The sequence below is a fragment of the Scyliorhinus torazame genome, chromosome 1 (assembly GCF_047496885.1).
Source record: "Scyliorhinus torazame isolate Kashiwa2021f chromosome 1, sScyTor2.1, whole genome shotgun sequence".
NCBI classification, from domain to species: Eukaryota; Metazoa; Chordata; class Chondrichthyes; order Carcharhiniformes; family Scyliorhinidae; genus Scyliorhinus; species Scyliorhinus torazame.
This window is the reverse complement of record NC_092707.1, coordinates 234,759,827-234,773,038: the sequence shown is the minus strand read 5'-3', so window position 1 is coordinate 234,773,038 and position 13,212 is coordinate 234,759,827. Positions and strand designations below refer to the sequence as shown.

At 48.8% G+C, this 13,212-nt stretch overlaps 1 protein-coding gene across 5 annotated transcripts in view; it reads right to left on the bottom strand.

Annotated features, from left to right (window-relative positions):
- LOC140419553 (uncharacterized) overlaps positions 1-13,212 on the bottom strand; it is a 215,735-nt gene that overhangs the window by 177,631 nt on the left and 24,892 nt on the right. For 4 of the 5 annotated variants that reach the window (XM_072503474.1, XM_072503458.1, XM_072503464.1 and 1 more), the window contains exon 3: positions 3,304-3,555. The exons of the other annotated variant lie outside the window; for it this stretch is intronic. In XM_072503474.1, the coding sequence (XP_072359575.1) occupies positions 3,304-3,555 (252 nt within the window). The remainder of the gene's footprint in view (positions 1-3,303; positions 3,556-13,212) is intronic. 5 annotated transcript variants of the gene reach the window in all.

Below are 13,212 nucleotides of genomic sequence, written 5' to 3'. Positions count from 1 at the left end.
GGAATAAAAATAAAAACCATGGCAAAACATTTGTCTTTACTATCTGTACCCGGCCAGCCAATGATAGGGGGAGGCTGTCCCACCTCAACAGATCTGTCTGGACCCTGCCCACCAGGCTCAAAAATTCAATTTACATAACCAGGCCCAATCCTGAGCCACCTGCACCCCCAGGTACCTGAAGTGATACCACTCCCGTCCGTGGCAGGGAGACCAAAAAGCATTCGCTCTCCTCTGAATTCAACCAAAGGTCGTCGCCATATAAGCACACTCTATTCTCCACCCTTTTCCCCCTCACTATCCCCCTCCACTTATCCAAGCTCCTCAGCAGAATGGCCAAGGTCTCTATCACAAGCTCAAACAAAAAGGGGGGACATGGGACACCCTTGTCTCGTTCCCCTATGCAGCTGAAAATATCCCGAGTTCACCTCATTCGTACGAACACTCGCCTTTGGTTCATTATGTAACAATTTGGCCCACGCCACAAACTTAGGCCCAACTCAAAACCACTCCAACACTGCAAACAAATAACTCCACTCTACAAGATCAAACTCCTTCTCCGCCTCCAGTGCCACCACCACCTCCTGCTCCCCCTCTTCTGAAAGGGAGGGCACCTCATTTATCAAGCGCCGCACATTCAAGGCCAACTGCCTCCCCTTTACAAACTCTGTCTGATCCTCCCCAACCACCTGTGGAAGGCCTCCTCCAACCTAACACCACCACTTTGGTAAGAATCTTGGCAGTCACATTTCACAGGGGTATTGGCCGATACGACCCACACTCCACCAGGTCCTTACCCTTTTTTAACAAAAGCAAAATAGATGCCTGTCCCACCATCTCTGGAACCGTACCCTTAGCTACCACATCCTCAAATATCTCCACCAACAGCGGCGCAAGCCTATCAGAAATACTCTTATAAAATTCTACCGGGAACCCATCCGGCCCTGGTACTTTACCCGTTTGCATTTTCCCTATCACCGCGCAAACCTCTCAATTCCCACTGGCTCCTCCAACCCTGCCCGATCCTCCTTTTCCACTGTGGGACACTCCAAAAAACCCCTCATATCCAACTCATCCCCGGGGGCTCTGACCTACATATCCTCTTATAAAATGCCTCAAATGCCCTATTCACCTGCTCTGGTGCAACCACCAGTCCCTTCACCCCATCCCGGACCTGAACAATCACTTGCGAGGCCATCATGCAGGGGAGCTGTCCTGCCAGCAACGGGATCTCACGAGGAGTCTCAATCTGAATCCTGCCCATTGTGGGTGGAGTCAGTATTTGGCAAATCTGCAAATTAAAGTGAGGTAGCTAGTCTCACTCTAATGTGTGCTCGCCTGATCTACCGAGACCCTGGGATCTAACCCGTTTGCCTCAAAGAGGAGGCCTTAGACGAGCGCCTTTCAGTACTGGTCCCCACAAACAGGGATCAGAACGACACTTGGGGAGGGTCTTCTAGGTGGTGGCCCTCTGGGCAGGGTGGCACCCTGGCACTATAGACACCTTGGCACTGCCAGCCTCGCACCCTGGCCCCTGCCACCATGACAGTACCATCTGGATGCCCAGGTGGCACTGCCAGGGTGCCAGGCTGGCAATGCGAAGGTGCCAGGCTTGCATTTTTCCCGCTCCAGGGGTCAGGCCCAGGGGTGCCCTGCTCTTCTGAGATGGGGTGCAGTAGGACCCCCGAGGACCCTATTTTAGGTGATTTGGGGCATTCGGAGTCATGTCGGTGGGGGACCATTTAAAAATGGTGTCCTGATCTCCTCCTGTACTGAGGATCTCTGCCGAGCGGAGCTCCTCATTACAGGAAATGGGACTAAGTGAGGCTCTGGATTACAACAAAGTCCAGTTAGATAGCATGGTCTTTGTCGGTGTTGCAAATGCTGGGAAACACCTGGCTAAGCACGCTCGGCATGGGACTCTGTTGCTTCGGTTAGATTGGGCCCAAGATCTCCTCCCATGTGAGCCAGATGGAGATGCCTTGCCAGTGGCATCAAGGACATTCCAACTCCAATTTTGTGCAGCTCTAGTCCTTACATGAAGCTGCTGGTGACATGTGCTTATCAGATTGTAACATTCTGCACAAGTGATTGTCCCAGGTGATCAAAGCCATGTTTGCCAGGGCCACCACATATACACTTTGCTTCTAATGGGGCCAGAATGAGAGAGCCCTCAGATTTGTTGCGCTTGCTTGATTCCCACAGGTACAAGAAGTCATATTTGTTCATGTGATAATCAAGAAGCTCTCAGATCAAACAGTAGTAATCATCAATTGAAAGGGCTTCCAGTCCATTAATGTTCAGCACGCATGTAACAAAGTGGGTTTTGCTCTCTCCATGGCTATGGGTGGACATCCTTCTACTCCTCTGCCCCATTATTAAACAACAAGATTAACTCATCAATCCAGTTAAGGTTCACTTTTGGAAGAATTCCCTATAAAAACAGTCATTGAAACAGCCTGGGTCTCATTATCTATTTCATGTGTTTAAAGTGAGTGCAAAAATATATTTCCCATGACAAAGTCTCACACTGCACTCCTCATGCCATGCATTTAAACATTGACCTGAAACTCTTTTCACAAAATGAATTAGAATCCAGCAACACAAATCACCACCGAATGTACTGACTCACATTCCACATCTCTCAATCAGTATGACTTGCCTTTCAGAATGGAACGTTTGCTTTGTTGTTCCTGTCATGTGAGAGTACCTTTAAGGAATGGATGTTTAAGCAATGTACCTTTAAGAAAACAGTGATGTCAGAGAGTGGGTGGAGCTGAGCAGTTCAACCATTTTGCAGTTTAGTTTTGCAGTTTGAAAAGAGCTTGGGAGTGTCTGTGTTTGCATGGAGCTGGATCTCTGCCATGAAAGACTATCTCTGGATCAGTTGGTTGATTTAAACTCATAATAGTAAAGCCTTTAACCTGATGTGATTCTGTTTAAAGGTGTTAAGTCTCATGGAAGTTTGAAGGAACATTTTGAGGAATTATTTACTGTTGTAATATGTTCGGAGTTATCTTTGAAGTAAGGGGTGTTAAGAGATCCAATGTTTATTTAAGATGTTAAGTTGAGTTCATGGAATAAACATTTGTTTCGTGTTTAAAAACCCACGTGTCCATAATTGTAATCCCACACCTAGGGAACAAGCCGTGTGCTAGGAAAAGCAACAAATACATTAAAAGGGGAGGTTGGTTGAACTCCATAATACATTTTGGGGTTCTGAAAACGCCTCGCCCATAACATTCCTTAGCTAAGAATATTTCCATTTACTTCAATTCTGAAATGCAACCTCTGTGACTAACTAACCTGTGTCTTGAGATGGATGCAAATGCATTGTTGGAATAGGGTAGCTGTTAATCGGTGGTGAAGCAGATGGATTTTGCTGTGCTGAGGATTGCACTATTTGGACCAGTGGAATGCAAAATGATCCTTTGGCGTTTGAAGAACTTTCATTAGCAGATGGACCAGGGAATTGAAAAGTAGTAGTATTGACCCCTGGAGGCAAGGCTGCAGTGATACCAGTAAATGGAGTTGAGAATCCTACTGGCAATGTAAACCCTGCAGTAAATACAAAGTAACATTACAGAAAGAATAAAAACATTGCACTTATATAACATTTCATTTGTTGGAAGGTGCTGAAACACAAGCCAAAATGGAATGTGTTCCACTCGAACCTTGAAGGAGGTGCTCTGAATAGATTTTTTTGAAAAATTGCAGGGAGAGGGTGAGACGTGAAAGACCGATTGAAGGCTCATTAGTCATTTGTGATAAAACATTTCATGTCCTATTGAGGTAGAGATTCCAGCATCATTTATACAGGAATATTTGAAAAGGAAAAATACAAAAGGGGACTAGGCTACAGTGCTCAAGTCGAAGGGCTAGCACCAATGAGCTGAAGGGCCTGAAAGCTGTAATTTCCACAATTCTAGGGGTACAATTTAATGGCGACGTTGCACTTGAGCGAGAGTGCGACAAGGCCGTAAGATCACGGGAAAGGAGGGGTGGGGGGGAAGACACCGTGGGGTGCAGCCTCAGTTCGGCTGGGCAGGCATCGTGGGGAGTGGGGGGGGGGGGGGGGGTCGCTCCTGGGTCGGGTGGACAGGGTGTCCCAGTGCCCTCAGGTCCACCATACCGCCACCCCCCAGTCATAACGGGGACATCCCCAGCCAGTCTGTCCCATCAACCACCCACTCCCACTGACTATGGACACCTCTGGCTGAAGGCTATTGCGAATTGGGAATTGGCTCCCAAGTGGATTCCCTTGGGTAGGTGTGCCATGTAGCATGTGGGGGTTATTGTCTAGCATCCCAATCAGACCGTGATGCCTGGACACTGTGCCTGAGCGCTGCAGGAAGCAACACCATGGACACAGTGGCCAACATCCAAACACATAGGGGCTAGGCCCAAGCACCGGGGACGTCTCTGCAACCAAAGGGTGGGTGTGTGCACCAGTGACGGAACCAGCGCCCGATCCAGGTAACATTATATGTAGGTATCTGGGGTACAGGGTGTGGGGTCTGTGACCAGGCGCCCCTGCTGTGGCCGGGTGTGCGTGGGATAGGCGTGTCGGCTGGCGGGGGGGGGGGGGGGGGGGGGGGGGGGGGGGGGGCTATCCCAGGATGAAAAATACTGCTGGTCGTCAGTCTCACACCCTCTCCAATTCCTTACAGATATTACATGGGATGGATGATATCTTGGAGCCTGTGGTGGCTGCCCTCGTGGTGCTGCTGGCAGGCCAGGCGGGCAGACGCCGGAGAAGGCATCGGCCGCAGCGTCAACAGAGGCTCGAAGCAGCGGCCCATTGGCAGGATCCAACCACACCCTGGGGCCGCGGCCACCCATCAGGCCAGGGAGAGACCCAGAGGAGCGATGGCCCAAGATCTACAGGCATCACTGATTTTTCAGAGAGATGATGGACAGCGTGTGCCGCAGGAGGCTCCGCCTCAACAAGGAGATGGTGCGGCACTTGAACCATGTCTTTGCAGACTTGGCTCCATGTGGAGGAGGAGGATACCCGCACCCAGTGGCCATCATGGTCACCGCAGCCCTGAACCTTTCTGCCTCAGGATCGTTCCCGGGCATGAGCTTCGACTTGTGATATCTCACAAGCTACAGCCCACAAGTACATCCTGAACAGCTAAATATACATAAACTTTGACATGGACCAGGCCCAACAAGATGCCTGGGCATCAGGATTCCCCGCAAGGTAGGGATGCCCCAGGCCCTGCAGGTAATAGATGGCATGCATGTCACCCTGCGCACATCAGGCGATCATGGGAATGCCCGACATCAACAGGAAGGAGTTCCACTCCCTGAACATCCAGCTCGTGTGCAACTACCATATGAAGAAGATCATGCATGTGTGCACCCTTCCCAGGGAGTTTGAATGACAGCTACATCCTGGGGCATTCGGACATTCTCGGCTTCTTTGAGGACCACCCCAGGATGGTTCATTGGCTCTTGGGAAATAAGGGGTACCCGTTGAGGACCTGGCTAATTGCTGCAGTACAGACGCCAGTGACCGATGCGGAGACCCGATACAACAAGGTCTAATGCGGCCACCCGGGCTGCCATTGAGCAGTGCATCGGATTCCTTAAAGTGCGGTTCCGATGCCTCGCCCACTCTGGTGATGCACTGCAGTACACCCCACGAAGCAATGCCCACTTTGTGGTGGTCTGCTGTGCCTTCGACAACCTGGCACAGCAGCAAGGCGATGTGGATGGAGAGGAACATTTGGCCACCTCGGGGGAGTAGGGTGAGGAGGCGCCAGAGCAGGGTAGGCTGGAACCTGAGCCTGAGGAGGACTCGCAGGACCAGCTAGAGGATGGAGGACAGACGGCAGTGGCAAGGGTCCAGAAGGCCCGGGAGATCCTCATTCTCGCCCGCTTCATATAGGACATGGCCTTGTCCGTCATCGCACCCCTCCCTCCTTCCCCATAAGACCATAAGACATAGGAGCAGAATTAGGTCATTCAGCCCATCGAGTCTGCTCCACCATTCAATCATGGCTGATATGTTTCTCATCCCCATTCTCCTGCCTTCTCCCCATAACCCCTGATCACCTTATTAATCAAGAACCTATCTATCTCGGTCTTAAAGACACTCAGTGATTTGGCCTCCACAGCCTTCTGCAGCAAAGAGTTCCACAGATTCACCACCCTCTGGCTGAAGAAATTCCTCCTCATCTCAGTTTGAAAGCATCGTCCCTTCAGTCTGAGGCTGTGCCGTCAGGTTCTAGTTTTTCCCACCAGTGGAAACATCCTCTTCACGTACACTCTATGTAGGCCTCTCAGTATCCTATAAGTTTCGATAAGATCCCCCTTACCCTTCTAAACTCCAACGAGCACAGACCCAGGAACGAAAGAGAAAATGCTGGAAAGTCTCAGCAGATCTGGCAGCATCTGTAGGGAGAGAAAAGAGCTAATGTTTCGAGTCCGATGACTCTTTGTCAAAGCTAACAGACAGAGAAAGTGGGAAATATTTATACTGTGGAGTGAGAATGAAAGATGAGTCATAGCCACAGAAACCCAGGGAGACCGGGTGCTAATGGCCACAGAAACCAAGGGGAAAGAGTGCTAATGGCAGTCCCCAGAGAGAGCAAAAGGTGTGAAAGGTCAAACAGCAGGGAAACTAACATCAGAGGGTGAACTGTAGATGTGGGGGGAGGGGAAGGGGAAGCAAAGAGGAGAAAGGGTAAGGAAAGGTGGATAAGATGGGAGGGGGGGGTTAATATATATTAAGAAAGACAAGAAAGAAATGGTAAAAGACAGTTAAAATGAAATGGGATGAAAACAAAAGGGTCGGGATTGGGTAGAGCTAATCATCTGAAGTTGTTGAATTCGATGTTGAGACCGGAAGGCTGTAGCATGCCTTAACGGAAGATGAGATGTTGTTCCTCCAGTTTGCGTTGAGCTTCACTGGAACATTGCAGCAGGCAAGGACAGACATGTGGGCATGGGAGCAGGGTCTTTTGTTAAAATGGTAAGCAACGGGACAGTCAGGGTCCTGAATGCGCACAGACCGAAGATGCTCAGCAAAATGATCACCCAGTCTGCATTTGGTCTCTCCGATATAGAGGAGACCACATTGGGAACAGCGAATGCAGTAGACCAAATTGGAAGAGATGCAAGTGAAACGCTGCTTAACTTGGAATGAGTGTTTTGCTCAAATGAGAATGCTCATTTGCTTTTATGAGCGCAGACCCAGGGTCCTCAAATGCTCCTCATATGACAAGCTCTTCATTCCAAGGATCATTCTAGTGAACCTCCTCTGTACCCTTTCCGGCGCAGATTCCTTAGGTACGGGGCCCAAAACTGCTCACAATACTCGAAATGGGGTCTGCCAGAGCCTTATACAGCCTTAGAAGTACATCCCTGCTCTTGTATTCTAGCCTTCTTGATATGAATGCTAACATTGCATTTGCCTTCCTAACTGATGACTGAACCTGCACTCTCCTAAGTCCCTTTGTCTGTCTGATTTTCTAAGCCATTTCCCATTTGGAAAATAGTCTATGCCTCCATTCCTTCTACCAAAGTAATAACCTCACACTTTTCCACATTGTATTCTATCTGTTACTTCTTTACCCACTCTCCCAGCCTGTCAAAGTCCCTCCTGCTTCCTCAATACTACCTGTCCCTCTGCATATCTTTGTATCATCTGCAAACTTTAGCAACAGTGCCTTCAGTTCCTTCTTCCAGATCATTAATGTATATTGTGAAAAGTTGTGGTCCCAGCACAGACCCCTGAGGCACACCACTAGTCACCGGCTGCCATCCTGAAAAAGACCCCTTTATCCCCAATCTGCTTTCTGTCAGTCAGCCAATCCTCTATCCATGCCAGGATCCTACCCTTAACACCATGAGCTCTTAAGTTGTTTAACAGCCTCCTACATGGCACCTTGTCAAAGGTCTTCTGGAAATCTAAATAGATTCCATCCAATGGTTCTCCTTTGTCCAACTTCCTTTTTACCTCCTCAAAGAATTCTAACAGATTTATCAGACATGACCTCCCCTTGACGAAGTCATGCTGACTCAGTCCTATTTTATCATGCACTTCCAAGTACTCCGCAATCTCATCTTTAATAATGTACTCTAAATCTTACCAATGACCAAAGTCAGGCTAACAGGCCTATAATTTCCCATCTTCTGCCTCTCTCGCTCTTCTTAAAACAGGGGTGTTACATTAGCTATTTTCCAGTTCTCTGGGACCCTTCTTGCCTCCAGTGATTCCTGAAAGATCACTACTTGTGCCTCCATAATCTCCTCCGCTATCTCTTTTAGAACCCTGGGGTTCAGTTTCCCCAGAACCTTCTCCTTAACTGATGGCCACTACACTCACCTCTATCCCCTGATTCTCCTGAAATTCTGGAATCCCACTGGTGTCTTTTACTGTGAAGACTGGTGCAGAGTAACTATTTAGTTCCTCTGTATTTTCTTTGTCCCATATTACTACCTCTCCAGCCTCATTTTCCAGTGGTCCAATGTCTATTCTTGCCTCTCTCTTACCTTTCATATTTGAAAACAACGGTGTTATCTCCTTTTATATCATTAGCTTGCTTACACTCATATTTCATTTTCTCCTCCCTTATTGCTTTTTTTAATTGTCCTCTGCTCGCTTTTAAAGGCTCCCCAATCTTCTGATTTCCCACTAATCCTTGCTACCTTGTATGCTTTTTCTTTTGTTTTTACGCTGTCCTTGACTTCCCTCATCAGCCATTGGTGCCTCGTCCTCCCCTTAGCATGTTTCCTCCACCTTGGGATGAATTTCTGTTGTGCCTCCTGAATAACCCAAAACAACTCCTGCCTCTTCCCCCCCCTCCCCCTTCCTTTCTCCCCCCTCTTTCCCTCACCCATTTCTTCCTTCCTCTTTCCCCTCTACTCCTTCCCCTCCCACCATTTCCCCCCCTCCACTAGCTGCTCCCTTCTCCCTCTCTCTTCAACCTCCCCCATTTCCCCCACCCCCCATCTCCTTCCCCCTCTCCCTTCAACCTCCCCCACCCTGACCGAGCTCCCCAGGGTAATGGGACTGTGTCGGCACTGTCAGTGGGCCACTGCCGAACACAGGTCGGTGATGATAACCCGCTGAGAGCTAGTGCTCCTCAATCTATGCCCTAGTCTGACTCCTGTCTTTCTGCTGAATGCTCGGTCACACCCATCGCCTGCATGTGGTGTGCCTTGGTCAGGGGGCAGGGGGAATCCAGGACCTCCATACCCAGCGGGTGGGGTTGGGCAGGGGATTGGTGGTCGGCCCGCATTGCTGATGAAAGTGCCAGAGGCGTCATATTCCTTGGATGCAACGTCTTTTAATGTTGTACATATGAGTCTCCAACTTAACCTAGCAGGTGCCACCCCACCTACCCCACCCCTCCCAACCCCTTCCCCCACCCCCCCTTACCTCCAACTCTGGGGCTTCTCCATGATCCTAGACCTGCCCATGCTCTATTGCTGTGTCTTGGTGTGTCCCCAGGATGCACATCAGAGGTGGAGGCAGCCTGCTGCCTACTGCATCCCGTGGCCTTCGGTGCCCCTGGCAGGCATCCTCTGGGGGCCCTGCGGCCAAAGGTCGCCAGGCCACTTGCCAGCGGCATGTGCCCCACTGTGTCACCCTGTTCCGGGGGCTGCTGACTCCGAGGCACACCATTGTCAGGGAGATGGAACTCGCCGGCGCTGCCACTCCATAGGGTGGCTCCAGGTTAGCACCCAGCACCCCATTCTCCCAGTCGGTGGCCAGAGGGTCCTGGGGTTCAACTCGGGACAGAGAGGCAGCTGGTTCGAACCCCGGCTGCCCCTCCACCATCTGGCTCTGCCAGCCCTGGCAATTCGCCAATGTCTGCAGCATGGCGTTGATGCCCTTGGCGATGCTCGTCAGTGACTGGGACATGCTCTGAAGCGACCCTCCAATGCCCACCTGTAACACCTCCCCCAGCAACCAGGACATGGGCTAGAGGGCCTTGGCAATACCCACCTGGAGGCTGGAACACGCTCCACAGCGCCTCATCAAGATCCACTTGGGACTGGGACAGGTCCCCCAGCAACTGGAACATTCTGCCAAGGCGCTCTGCCATGGCTGCCACTGACTGAGCTACGCCTTGGACACCTCCACTCATGCTGCTGACATCATGCGCCAGGCTCTCCACTGAGCTCGCCACCCTAGCTCCTTCATCAGGTGAGTGCTGTAGAGAAATAGGGGTTGCTCGTCTTGGAGCAGAGGAGGTTAAATTCAATTAAGGTGTTCAAATGTACAGAGTAAATAGGAGAAAAAAAAACTGTTTCTAATGAGAGAAGGATTGGTGACCAGAGACAACAGATTTAAGGAATTGATAAAAGTACCAGAGGGAACATGAGGAAACTTTTTTACGCAGTCATGTGTAACGATCTGGAATGCACAGCTTGAAAGCATTAGTGGAAACGGATTCAAGAGCTCTCACAAGGGAACTTGGTAACCACTGGAAGTGGGAATACAGGGCTACCAGGAAAGGGCTAGGGGAATGTAACTAATGAGACAGCTCTGTCAAAGGGCCAGTACAGGCAAAATGAGTCAAATGGCCTCCATCTGTGCTGTACCACTCAATAATTCCATTAAAGCAGAACTGGCTTTCTCACAAGCAATAGAAGGAAAAACAATACAAGGAACACATTCCGTTTTTAAAAGATTTTCTTGGCAACTGCGAAGTTTGCAATTGGTGACCATAGAAATGTAACTCCGACACTCTTGCAGCCAATGGCTGATTATATTTCCTCAACTGTCGCATTCAACAATAAACAAGCAATAACAACTCAAATTACAATGCTCTTCGAACTCACATTTTAAGACCAGCAACGCGGTTTTCAAATTTCTCTAAAGTATCTACAGCTATGTAATATCTTTTGATGTCTATCGCTATTGATACAAATAAATGTTTTATCAATAATTTCTATGCTACATCTTGCACCATATACATCGCTGTGCGCTCCTCTGGATCGGCTGAATAACATTTGTGAAACATGCCTGGACATGTCCACAATTCAGACATTAACTGGAAATCTCCCAGTTCACACGTTCAAGTTAGTTTAAGACATCCTATTGTGAAGCTAAACTCCATTTTAAAGAGTGAATCTAAATCCACATGAAGCTTTTAAAAATCTAGTACCATTATCTGTTGCTAAAACTAAAGCAATAAATGATATATTACAAACAGAAGTAAGTGTCAGTGAAGACTGACATGTGGGAACTAATTTTCCATTGCTTTGTGTCTCAGGAAGAATATCAGTTTCTGGCACAAAGGAGGATGAAAAGGGCTTAGACAGAAGAAGGTCCTCCATTCTTCCTGCAATTCCTTGAGGTTTTTAGGGGAGAAATTAGATAAGGCTCAAAGACAGGGCAAAGATTATAATGTACATTAACACACGCTTGCTTGTTGCAATATTCACATTGCCTGCTTATTTATACGATTGTCACATGCAACTCTGTGCAAAATTAACTAGGCGACACCCCTTAGCAGGGGACCTACATTTGCGCATGGCTAACATTGCTTAAAGCTAGCCTGCACTACTTAAAGCCAGCCTGCCTCTCTTAAGGGGAAAGGTGCAGCAGCTGCTCGACGTGACTGGAAACAAATTAATTGCAAGAGTGAAGATGGCTCAACAGGACAGAGAGCATGATCGAAGATTCTCTGAAGTAGTGGGGATCTTGGTGCATGAGCATTGGCAGAACGACAGAAGTCCTCGAACCATGAGGCCCTCCAGACAGCCATTGAGAAGACAGTGGGAGCATATTCATTGCTATAATACAAAGGGCAGAATTTTCCCAAAGTGGTTGGAGTCCCGACAACGATGAGAAATGCACGTCGGCCCCATTGCACAATGCCAGCCAGCAGGACTTTGGCTTCTGTTTATGGGCTGCCTTCCCTGCCCACAGGCCCCTCTTTAAATAAAAGGTAGTACTAATTGGTGCCAGCGTGACTACTTGCCGGGGAGACGGATGAATGGGAAGCCATTGGATATGGAGTGACTCCCGTTAATTGTATGGAAATTGAGCTTAAGTGGTGATAATTGGTTTCTTGTCTCGCTCCAGCGAGATGCTGATTTCACCTGTAGGGGCGGTTGCATCCCAAACTGTTTGGCGATTGGCGGCGGTTCTCGTTTTTGGCCTCTCCTGCTATTCACCAGCCTCATTTCGCTTGATCAAGAGCGTAACAAGGCCGGAAAATTGGGCGCATTGTGGCTCCATGTTCTAGACTTCCCAGCACATGCGCAATCATTGCAAACACCTTCCTGGTAAGAGGCTGGAGTTCGTATTGATGTGCACAAATTGGCTGCTACATTTACTACTTTACAACAGTGACTGTACTCCATTGGGCAAAAAGGGCTTTGAGATTCCCAGTGGACATAAGCATTAAGCAAATCCAAGATTTGTTTCTTTTTCTAAAGACCATACCATACAACCAGAACGCAACTGAAGTACAGCCTCTGAACTGAACATGTGTCTGCTCTTTTGCAATATGTGCTTTATTTGCTCTCTAAATGGCTGTCAAAGAATCATAGAATTTACAATGCAGAAGGAGGCCCTTGGAAAGAGCACCCTACTTAAGCCCACGTCTCCATCCTATCCCTGTAACCCAGTACCCCCACCTAAACGTTTGGACACTAAGGGGCAATTTATCATGATCAATCCACCTAACCTGCACATCTTTGGACTGTGGGAGGCAACCGGAACACCCGGAGGAAACCTATGCAGACACAGGTATGATGCGGAGATGCGTTGGACTGGGGTGAGCACAGTAAGAAGTCTTACAACACCAGGTTAAAGTTCAACAAGTTTATTTCAAATCACTAGCTTTCGGAGCACTGCTCCTTCCTCAGGTGAATGAAGAGGTATGTTCCAGAAACATATATATAGACAAAGTCAAAGATGCAAGACAATGCTTTGAATGCGAGCATTTGCAGGTAATTAAATCTTTACAGATCCAGAGATAGGGGTAACCCCAGGTTAAAGAGGTGTGAATTGTCTCAAGCTAGGACAGTTAGTAGGATTTCGTAAACCCAGGCCAGATGGTGGAGGGTGAATGTAATGTGACATGAATCCAAGGTCCCGGTTGAGGCCGGGGAGAAACAAGGTCATTAGGCCTGAAACTTCATGCAACACGAGTAGAATTGGTGATATTTTACGCAACAGAACATAGAACATACAGTGCAGAAGGAGGCCATTCGGCCCATCGAGTCTGCACTGACCCACTT